At 38.6% G+C, this 11979-nt stretch overlaps 1 protein-coding gene across 1 annotated transcript in view; it reads left to right on the top strand.

Annotated features, from left to right (window-relative positions):
• OIT3 (oncoprotein induced transcript 3) overlaps window positions 1-11944 on the top strand; it is a 30559-nt gene extending 18615 nt beyond the window's left edge. Inside the window, exons 5-9 of the mRNA XM_025164549.2 lie at window positions 279-401; window positions 2743-2903; window positions 4574-4989; window positions 10216-10315; window positions 11705-11944. Of these exons, the coding sequence (XP_025020317.1) occupies window positions 279-401; window positions 2743-2903; window positions 4574-4989; window positions 10216-10315; window positions 11705-11878 (974 nt within the window). The 3' untranslated portion in view covers window positions 11879-11944. The remainder of the gene's footprint in view (window positions 1-278; window positions 402-2742; window positions 2904-4573; window positions 4990-10215; window positions 10316-11704) is intronic.
• Window positions 11945-11979: the final 35 nt, after the last annotated feature.

Consider the following 11979-nt stretch of genomic DNA (forward strand, 5'->3'; position numbering starts at 1 on the left):
CTGTTTGTTCTCTGTGCTTTTCCACAGCTCTCATTAATTTCACGGTGGCTTTCAATGCAGAATTCCTTCACAAATCTTTGCCCAGCATGATTAAGAAGTCAATGAAACACATATGTAGTTTTTAATTACTGTTGAATATATGAATGTAATCTCCCCTCATGTTACTTGCTCCTATAGCTTCATTCTACTTGAGTAGATAAGGGACATGGTTGCAGAAGCAGATGAATGGCTGGGTGGAACAAAGGTTGTTATTTGTCTACTCATTATTTCTGCCTTAGAAATTGAAGGGTGTCACAACAACAATGGAGGCTGCAGCCATATTTGCAACATGGTGGAAGCTGGTTATCAGTGTGAATGCCCACGAGGTCTTATTTTGTCAGAGGACAACCACACCTGCCAAGGTACAGGGGAAAAAAGGGATTTCATGTTGTGGCTGGTCTAGGGTAATTTATTAATTTGTTTATTTAGTAGATTTATATCCTGCTTTCTCTTCAGGAGCCCAAGACAACAACTATCATCTGGTGAGCTTCCAGGGTTGAGATGGTACATGAACCTAAATTTCAGTAGTAATTATTCTTATTGTTGTATTGCTACCTTATTGCTGTGCCCTAGCCCCATCCTATCAGAATGGAAATGCATTTTGAAAAAGCTGAATCAAAACATAATTTTAATCTGCAGATTATTCCCATTCCATTTTACCAGCCAGTCCAGGACTTGTAATCTGGTTCCTTCTGGATATTTTAGATTTCAGTTCCCATCAGCCTTCGCCAGCATGGCCAATAGCTAGAGACTATAGGGAATAGCAGCCTAAGAGAACTGGAGGACCCTGGTTTGATGGCTTCCTGAGGATGGTAGAACAGGTTGTCCAAGACATCTGGAGGGCACTGGCTTGAAGGAAGCTAATCTAATGGATGGAAAGAATGCCATGTTTGGGGGAAGTTAATATTAAAGGGCTGGACACTGCTTTTTATGAAGGCTATGAATTGCATATCCACACATATGCACCCAGTTTGATCATTGCAGAAGGGCCTGCTAATTGTTGCCCCACTTTCTGAAATATGTGGAGTGTGGATAAGGAAATAAACAGGATGTTTTGGGTTTTTGTTTTAATTGTACACCTAATTGGGACATGGCTGAATACATCAAAAGGAGAGAGAGAAAGAGAGAAAGAGAGAAAGAGAGAAAGAGAGAAAGAGAGAAAGAGAGAAAGAGAGAAAGAGAGAAAGAAAGAAAGAAAGAAAGAAAGAAAGAAAGAAAGAAAGAAAGAAAGAAAGAAAGAAAGAAAGAAAGAAAGAGAGAGAGAGAAAGAGAGAGAGAGAAGCATGAAGGTTATGCAATTTTCTTGGAGACTTCCTTTGAAGAAAAATGAAAAAAGTGGAGCTAGACTTAGAATCAACTAGTATATTTACCACAAATGAAGTTCTTTGAATGTGCTTGGAAAAAGGCAGATGTCTTGGACAGGAGTATTTTACACTGTAACAGGTTTCTGTTATTCCTTGTTCTAATACAAGCTGAAACAACTAGATCCATTAAGAGATCTAGATTTCTATATTTATTAAGAAATTTGCCTGGCAAATTTAAGCCCAGATTTCACGCATTTATTAAGGTATATAACAAATTCCTTGATAAATGAGCAGCACCTGGTGCTTTTCAGTTCTTTGGGTCTAAATCTGTGGATCTTGTTCATGTGACCTGTGAGCTGCTTGGGATCCCCAGTCCCTCTTTTGCATTCCATTCCAAATGTTTCATTGCAAGAAAAGAACCAAGCTCAGAGAACCCCAAGGATTCCACAGTTCAACCCTGAGCTACACATATTCACCTCTATTAATTCCAACAGTGGCAGTGTTGTGGCAGCTGGAGTTGGCATTGCCACTGCACTGCTGCTATTACAGATGTGTGATGACTGATGAACTGGAGGACAGTGAGATTGACTGGAACTGAGAGTTGAGGCAAGCATGGCCTCACTCCACAGGGGATCTGTCTTTTGTTTGGCAGGCACCTGGCTGGATCTCTGTTCCGTCTGGATCATAAGCTTCAGATTTCCACTTGAAGTGTTGACAAGCTGGGCTGGCTGGTTTTAGAGCTGCTGAGCCTCAGAAGGCTGTCTGGATTACAGTACTGCTGACAGAGGGCCAGGAGGGGGTGTAAGTGAAGATCTCTGACACCATCCTGCCTAGGCGGGAAGCAGAGGTCAGCAGGTTGGTTGCTTGGGAATTGTAGAAGCTGCTGTCCAGTACTTCTGGTCAACTACAAACCCACAGAGAAGATATCAAGAAACCTTCGAGACTGTCATACCTGAAACAGCCCAAGGTTCACATTCTTTTGTGATGAGTTAATTGATGGAAACAAGTTGTGAAAACTCATCACAGTTTTCTGGGGAGAAAAGAAAAATACTTGTTAGCCTGAATGTTAATGACAAAATTACACTTCTATCAATATGTAGAAGGTTGCTCTGTCATACAGTGGTCCAATAACACTGTGACATGTGACAGTAGGCCTTCTCAGTCCTTTGCTGTATATTTTAAATTGCATAACCCAGATACCATTGCTTTCTATAGCAATGGCCATCCTACCATTTATATTCAGGCAGATCGAAGGGTCATTTCCCTAGGCCAAAACATGGAAACATTTGATTCAGAAGTGACAGACATTCAAAAGGACCTCATCCTGCTTCTCTAACCATCCTTGAAAGGCTGTGCATTTAACTTCCAGCTCACTTACTAGCTGTGCTCCTTCTTCCAGTTCCAGTTTTATGTAAATCTACTTCTATAGAAGTGAATATTCCCAAGGATCTCGTTGGGGGGATGGACCTCTCGCTTACCAATGGCTCCTGCAAAGGAATATCCAATGGCACTCATGTCAACCTCATCTTCTCTCTGAAAACCTGTGGAACGACTATAGATGTATGTATTGATTTTATTTATTTGTTTATTTATTCTTGCACTTCCATCCTATCTTTGCTCTTGAGATCTCAAGGCAGAGTGCATGGGGATCCCTCCTCACTTTATAGGCATAATATAACCTTTTGAGATAGAATGGGCTAAGGAAGAGCAACTGGCCCAAAGATGCCCATTGAGTTCCATGTTCAAGTGAAGAGTCAGCTTGGCACTCTGCACTCCAATTTAGCCACTATACTTTATTCCTTCTTTATGAATTTTCCATAGGGGCTTTAGCATACTTAAACATATGGAAACATCTGTCACTTGAGGTGCAGACCTAAGTAACTGCTTTATATATAGATTGCCTAGCAACTGTGTGGAGCAAAAAACCTCCCAATCTTTTGATTTCAACCTGCTTCTCTCCTATGGTGTGAAGGACGTTGTTTAAAAAGCTGTACATCAATGGAACAGACTTAGAGTGTTTTTTATGCCAGGCCCACTGTGTGAGATCCTAAGGAATCCTAGAAAAGGAGATTTCTCCAAGCCTTCAGAATGTCAGTGTTTGTTCTCTTGTTATGTGCAAGAGCAGACTGAATAGGTGAAAAATATAAAAATAATTACTACTGCTGTTATAATTCTTCATAAAATATCCAGGCAACAGGAGAATCTGAAACAGCACCCACTTCCAACTCCACACCACTGATTTCAGGATAGCGCTATTCAGCAGCCTTGCTGTCAGCCAAAACTGATCTATTTATAGTTTTTTTAATGAAAAAAAACTGATTTTTTTCATACACACACACGCACACACACACACACACACACACCCTTTGTCTGTCTCTCTAGGGCAGTGTTTTTCAAACTTGGCAACTTTAAGCTGGGTGGATTTCAACTCCCAGAATTCCCCAGCCAGCATGCTGGGGAATTCTGGGAGTTGAAGTCCACCCAGCTTAAAGTTGCCAAGTTTGAAAAACACTGCTGTAAGGAGACAGTGAGAGATAGCTGTCTCCTATCAGGTCCCACAATTGTATCAGTTCTTTGGTGATCAGCAAGTAGAAACCATTTAAATGAAACCAGGATGGAGTGTCTTGTTTTCTCCTTTTATTATTATAGGCTGGGAATATTCATTATGCTTCTCTTTTGCCTTTCTTGATCAATTTTGCAATCAATTTTGTAGCTCACTAAAATCTTACTTTTGTGCTATGTGGTTATGGCATAATCCTGTTAGCCCAAACAGAATTCCAATTTCTCTTCAGAGTGGCATTTTTAGTTAATTGTAAACTATTTTTAATGAAAATAATAAACTCTGGAGTATTTTACTTTTCTAAGAAGTCATTGTCTAAGCAGAATTTTGATAATCTAAGGGAACTATTAATTTTCCTTATTCTCATAATGTATCTAGCCCTGCTCATTAACCCTAGAAACCTTATTGGTCATCCATAGCTTATTAGCAGAGACTCCATACAGCCCTTCAAATACGTGGGCTAGAAATGTATTTTTAAAAGAGACAAATACTGGAAAAATCCTAGGTGGATGGTTTCTGGTTCTTGTGGTCCCTTTTTGGCTATTTGCTATTTTTTGTACTCTTGCAATTGGTTACACAGTCCAGGTTTCAATAATGTTGTTTCTGACATATCCTTTTATTCATGTTGTCCACCTACCTTCACCATATCATCTTTGCCCTCTGTTTACAGGTAGTAAATGATAAAATAATTGCTACCAATATGGTAACTGGCTTGCCAAGGCAAACACCTGGCAGTAACGGGGACATCATTGTTCGCACAGGAAAGCTGCTGATCCCTGTAACTTGTGAATTCCCTCGCCACTACACCATCTCAGAGGGCTATATCCCCAATATGAAGAACTCTCCGCTGGAAATCATGGGGCACAGTCAAGGTGTCTTCCCGTTCACTCTCGAGATATTCAAAGACAAAGATTTTGAAGAGTCCTATCGTGATACCCTTCCCACTCTTAAACTCCGAGACTCTTTGTATTTTGGGATTGAACCCTTGGTGCACGTGAGTGGCTTGGAGACATTGGTGGAGAGTTGCTTTGCTACCCCTACATCCAAAACAGATGAGATCCTGAAGTACCACTTGATTCGAGATGGGCAAGTGTTGATTCCTTTCTTTCTTTGATCTGAGATTTAAAACCCAGGTCCTTTGGTTGTTTAGTCATCCTAAGCTTGAGGAAAGAAGAAGAGACAAGACTTTCCTAAGACAACCAGCATGCCTTTTGGCTAGCAGAGAAATCAGAACAATGGCCAGCTGCCATGACTATCCAGGCAAAATCTTTCACTTCATAAAAAGGAAGCAGAGGCTGACCAAATAGATGAATTAGATGAATAGATGAATTACCGGAGAAAGTCCTCTTTCCGATGGTAATGCTTGATCAATTTGGTGAACATAGTTAAAGACATTTACCCTTTCTATGTAGCCCAGATGTTGACCTACCATTAGAGCATATTTAACCAATTAGCAGAATTGCTATCTTTTGTAGCTACTCCAGACCTCAAACAGGGCCCAGTTCTTTTGTCTTTGAAAAGAATTTGTTTTTAGTATCAGAATTGTACTTTCAGTGTTTTTTTCTTGGTTTCTACCCATTTTTAAATTATTATTATTACTATTACTATTATTAGATTTGTTTCATATATATATATATATATATATATATATCCATTTTTATCCCAATTTTTTCCATTGGGTAAGTCTTTGTATTGTAAACCCTAAATTGTACAATTAGATGTATATGATGATATATTATATTATCCTATATATGACATTTGATTCAAAATCTTGTTCTCCCTGTGTTTAGGTAGCCAAACCCAACATGACTATGAACAAGAGAGAGAGACACACACATTGGTAGACTTGGCCTGTAGATGTTCATAGAGTCTTGAGAATGGAAACCCAAAGTTGACAAAAGATCTCAAATGAACTTCAAACTAGTGCAGGGACACAGAATTTGAGCAATAGAGAGGAAAATATGACACAACCAGGTGGCAAGAATGATTAAGTAACACAAGCTGGTAGAACTTACACTTTTTGGAGTATGATAAAAGGACATGCAAGAAACATGGGAAGAGATACACTGGTCTCATCTTATATTATTTCCACATGTAGTGCCCATATGTCCCCTAATCTTCTTTGTCATGACCAGGGCAATCTAGAACGATTTTCTACTCATAATTGATTGAAAGGAGTAGAATTTTCATGCAGCTGGGAGCCCTGATAAACTACCATGTGAAGAATTATACTTGTGTTTAACTGGTGGTGAATAAAACTCCCCCAACCTATGGTTAAATCTATGGTTTAGCCTCAAGTTATATATGGACCTAGAGATCAGAGGAGGGATTATTTAAAAGAAGTAACAAATTCACAACAATATCTCTAATTGCTTTCCAATGAATTGTTCCTGGACTGGTTAGCAGGCCACTAGTTTCAGAATAGTAAAATTAATCACAGCTTGGCCCAAGAACTGTAAAATACTTCTGAATTTCTTATCATTATCCTTGGTTGGTTCAATGTTTCAGGATGCATTTGGACACTCTCAAAATTCAGATTCCAAGCATTTGTATGCCCTGCTAAACATCAGCGTCCACAAATAACAGAGTGATAGGAAATGCAAATAAAAAACAGAAGCAACCGTGACAGGAAAGGGCAATCTGGGGCCATCCATCATTGCAAGTTAACAATAAAGTACTTAGGCATTTCTAAGGGTATAGTGTTCCTTTAGAGAAATGGGAGATTAAAAGAACAGTTGGGGTCTCTTAAAATATAAATCCTCTAAGCAGATGGAAGAAAAGAACCATTTACTCATCGCGCTAAGTTGTGCTTATGATTGATAAGCTGGAAGTTCTAGAAATTATTATCCTAAGAGGTACTGTATAAAGGCTAAAGTTTGGGGACAGCTCCAACAAACTAGAAAGCTTGATGCAAAGGAAGTGTGATTAATAACTCCTCCTTTGAAACTCAGCTTGGAAACCAGGAGTCTTGTCCATTTACTCTGTAGACAGGAGTTAACTCAGATCTTACACAGGGCAGCAATGATTCTTTCCTCTGCTGCTCAGATTCATTTAGAAACCATCCTGGTGCTAGAGGAGGTCCATGCACAGGAATGCTATAGAGCCAGTTCTACCTGCATAAGCCCTGGATTCTTAATCATGGGGGAGTGGCATCTCCTTGCCTATGGTGTGTGTGAACTTACACAATGGAAATTCTGCAGGAGCAAAGGTGAATTAAGTCACGGCTTTTGATGAAGAAAGACACCCAGGTGAAATACAATAAAAAAGATTCCCCAACTGTGTTCTTAAAAACCAGATTGCCTGCTACTGGGGACATCTCTCTTGCTAGACTAGGCTATTTCAATAGCAAGGGGAAGGGATGGCATTTTTGTTTAACCCAATGGTCTAAGAGTCTTGTAGCACTATAAATATTAACCAATTTCCTATAGTATAAACTTGAATGGGCTATATTCCACTTTAACAAATGCAGTTCCTAAAATACAACATCCTTTCAGAATAAGCAGCTAATTACATTCTCATCCTGAATAAACTATTGCATCGTTTTATTTTAAAAAGAAAGAACATGCCCTTTTAAATCAATGTAGACTCATCATGCTTTCAAGGAAGGTCTTATGTGGCATCTGGTGTTTATCCAGTCTCTTAATTTATATAGGTGTTGTTGTTTTCCGGTGTACTTCATACATTTATAAGTTCCCCTAGAGATCATTTTTGTATCTGTTACTTCTGAAACAATTTTAGAAGTATTATCCCTAAACTCATACCGTAAGTTAACACTTTCATTTGTGAATAACAATGTTAAGCTCCTTCATGAATGCTTTATGCAGTTCCTTGAATCTCACTGACATAATGTGAAATGGGGAAATTTACTAAAGACATCTGGTGTTCTTATCCTTGTAATGCTAAAATTATAACGTAATGGAAATGTAGGTTAAAGAAGTTCAGTCCTGGTGTTAGGCAGTCTTTTGGGATTCCTTACCATTGCTTCATTGTTCCATCTGTCTTTGGACTAGTTTTATTTTTAATCACAAAGACACTCGTTGAGCCGGCATTAGAGAAATGGAGAAATCTGTTGGGGGGGGGGTGTTAAAAAAACCAAGAGACAGCTCTGATTGTGTGATCAAAGCCCCACCCCTTTTTATCTATAATACATGTCCAGAAATGGGCTGGGCTTTCATCTCACAGCCACCATTTTGAATTTTTGAATTTCTCTTCACACACAACGCCCCCCCCCCCAAAGGTTGGCCTTGAAACCACTACTCTCTGGAGCAAACCTAGGCATGCCTCACAATCCAAAGCAGCTCCCTTCCTGCCAGTCAGAAGGGAATTTTCTGCTACTCAGCTTTCTTTGCAGAACATGGCTTGGAAGCAATATAATCCATATTCCAGGTGCCATGGATTTTTTAACCTCTCAGAGACCTAAATACTCAGAAAGTATTCATTTGAGTTCTTTCTTTCTCTCTGATCAATTAAAACCAATGGCCTAATAAACAGAAGGGTGTAGGGAAACTGCAGAGGGAAGTAATCCTTGAAATTGTATTTGAATGGATAGGTTTTATAGTTGTGACTTACAACAGTGATCTATCTGATCCTTTAAAATGCTGAAGCATATGTTGGATGGATCTTACTCGATGCGTGGGACTCCACTTCTGCTTATAAAAAGTCTTCGACAGTTGCAAGAAAAGCAAAGAATCTAGTGGCACCTTAAAAAATAATTAATTTATTATAGCATAGGTTTTAACTAAAGACAACAATACTTTCTTATGTAGACTATTTTATTCTTCAAAGCCTGTTCTGGGTGCTTACAACAGAAATAATTGTTGAACCTTTCTTGATATGTTTATAAAACGATTTTTTCCCCATATAGCAATAATATAAGCAACTACAGTTCACATTATCCTGAAAATTCAAGTTCTGTCTGGTAAGCTCTTCTCATTCAGGATAAATGTAATTAATCAGCTATTGATGCCAGATTCCAAGTAGCAAAGGTTATTTCTATCTGGACATCGTTGTCCACGTCTACTAGTTTTCCCTTGCATTTTGTGCTATGTAGCAAGTTTTATAATGTTCAAAGTCTACATTCTGGAGATTAGATTGCTGCTAAGCAATCTGTTGTACTATCGTTCACCACCAAAGAAGGTGGTTTTTATTTGAAGACACAGACACAGACAAGAAACTAGACACTGAAAAATAACACCACCTATCAATTAATTCTCAGTATTTTTAAGTCCTAAGAATGACATCTAATTTTTCAAGGGAATTCATTTTGCCATCCTCAGTCTACTTTCTGTATATTAATTCAGTTGGTTTTGATTCTGGATTAAGGCTTGGAAGGTATTTCACATTGATGAAATAATAAAAAAAAAGAGCTGTCTGTAATGATTTGATTAATTCATCTTTGGTCTCACAAATCCTGAAACTTTATAAGGATAATGGAACAAAATGACTTGGGAATAATGCATTCCATTGCCCATTTCTTGGCTCAAATAAGCGTTTTAGTTATTTGCAGGAGTGTCTGGCAGGGAGTCAAGATGGCAGCCACAACTCTCTGATTGAAGCCCCAGTCTTTTTTTATGTGCATCACAGCATACATTAAAAGGGGAGAGGGCTTTGATCCCAGGATTGTGGCAGACATCTTGATTTTTTTGACTCCCTCCCCTTGTTCACACCTGTGAACAACAAAAAAGCCAAATGTAGGATGTGGAATGTATCCCCTACATACAGAAGTCCCACTTCCAAACAATGTTTAAAAACTATTTTCTCCAGCTCTAGGATTTGCAATCCACTTTAAAGAAATATACAAAAATTAACTTGAAAAGTTAGGGTTAAAAATTGCTAGGAAAATTTATTTGACTGTGTTGTGATTAATCCCATGTATTTGGGAACCCGAGAAGAAAGGAAGAAATGTTTCCTACAATATTTTCTCCATTAGCCCTTTGGTTTTGCCACGTCCCTGAGTCATCTATGTATCATTGTTGCAGAAATCAAAGGTTGGCTAAATATTCCTTTGATTTAGGATGCTTGTAGATCCTTTGGTCATTAAGCAGACTGCAAGTCCAGACTGTGAGAGAAGCCATATGAATTCTTTTAATTATTTTTTGTTGCTGTGGGTATTTTATTTCTGGCAATGCAATTAGACTCCACTTCTGTTTTTTCATCTTCAGTCTTGGCTGACCTACCACTAGGGCCAAAGACAGCAATAGGAGTGCCTGCCAACCTCCCTGTCTTCCCTGGAAGGCACTGAGATATCTTCTTCCTTTTGGACATCACTGTATGAAAGCCGTTGATATTTCTCTTCTCTCCCTTTCTCCCCAGTTGTGTTTCTGATGATTCCATAAAGCAGTATACATCAAAGGATCATTTGGCTAAACACTTTCAGGTCCCAGTGTTCAAATTTGTGGGTAAAGACAACAAGGTAAGCAAGAACTATACCACAGTTCAAATTCCTGAATTTCAACAGAGTTGACAAAGACAGGTGGCCTTGGCATCTACTGAAATGGACTAGCAGAAGATCCAGATGCCACCAAGATCTTCTGTCACATTTGATAGACTTGACTATGAGAACATGAGAATGAATATTATTGGTAAATGGGGGGTTTAACTAATTAGGAAGCTGTTTTTAAGCAAAACCAAATCAGGGAAAGCTAATCTTAATAAAAGGTTTGCAAAACTCTTTCAAGACTTGCCTAGCCCTGCTGTTCTCTTCTTCTAATTCCCAGACCTACCATATTTTCTTTCTCCTGAGCTGTGTTTCAGTGTTTCAGAAATGGACTGTCTGAGATACGGTTGCTAAATACTACCCCATTGCACCACAAAGATGATTTCATAGCTTGCTTCTCTTGGAAATTTTGTACCATTATTTTAGATTGGATGATATCAAAACTCTCTGTTCTGAAGTGAGAGTTTCTCACGTGCAAGCACTTCTTAACTTTCTAGTCATTACAAGATAAATAAGTATGAGTGGGCTTATCCTAAGAATTCATTTAACACTACGCATTTCAGTTGATGCCACTAACCCATTGCATTCAACAAGGAGTTTCAGATACCTGGCACCCAGCAGTTTCAAAATTTCAAGGAAAGAATGATAGAGAAACCAGCTTTTATTCTACAGCGTAGAGATATCATCAGCTTTTCTTAAAAAAGAGATGACATTACTTCTTTTAAATTTTTGCTCCAGAGTAAAATACTGTTGCTACCTAAAATGAGATAAAATCTGGCTGCTTTTAAAGATCTCCAATCAAAATGTTGTGACTCAGTCTCTGAAGCTGACATCTAGTATTGGACAACTTCTAGCAGATCCATTTATTTGCATTTGCAAGTGTATCTGATGGTTGAGGAAAAGGTTGCTGCTGGATCAGTGCCTTTATGGGATTATATTATGGGATAATTATAATTATGTTTATATTATATTCTGGGATGGCTGAAGGTTCAGTGCAAAGAAGATTGTACCAGGCTAATGTTACTTCTACTTTTTGTTTTTGTCTTCATATCCTGTATGACAGAAGTTTCAAAATACTGTACCAAGAACTACAGCCAAGGCAGTATAAATACCTGCCTCTTAGACTGACAATCTCCTGACATAGGAGTCTGCTTCTTCCAATTTCTGGCATGAAAATCCGTAGATGTCAGTCAGAAGCTTATACATTCCTTGTGGCTGAAAAGCAAAGCAGTATGAGATAGCATTTTTTCTGAACCACTGGTCTTCCTTCCCCTATCATCTTTGTTTGGCCAGATGACTGACTGACAGACAGACAGACAGACATATATATGTATTTATACATAAATATGCATCCTTTTTATTTAGGAAGTGTTCCTGCATTGCCGGGTCCTTGTATGTGGAGTAACGGATGAGACATCTCGCTGTGCACAGGGCTGTCATAGACGGATGCGCAGAAGAGCTAAACCACAGGAGGAATGGGATCACATCACAAATCATATTCTGACAAGTGGCCCAATTAAAATTGATGTGCAAGAATAGATGTATGAATATAAATATATATATGAAAGGGGTATAGCCCATTTCTCTCACAAGCATATGCTCCTCTTGAGATCAAATTAGATGTAACCCACATCTCAGTA

Source organism: Python bivittatus, unplaced genomic scaffold (assembly GCF_059951505.1).
Source record: "Python bivittatus isolate LINGU-HERP-01145 unplaced genomic scaffold, Pbiv_v1 ctg000400_np1212, whole genome shotgun sequence".
Taxonomy (NCBI): Eukaryota; Metazoa; Chordata; class Lepidosauria; order Squamata; family Pythonidae; genus Python; species Python bivittatus.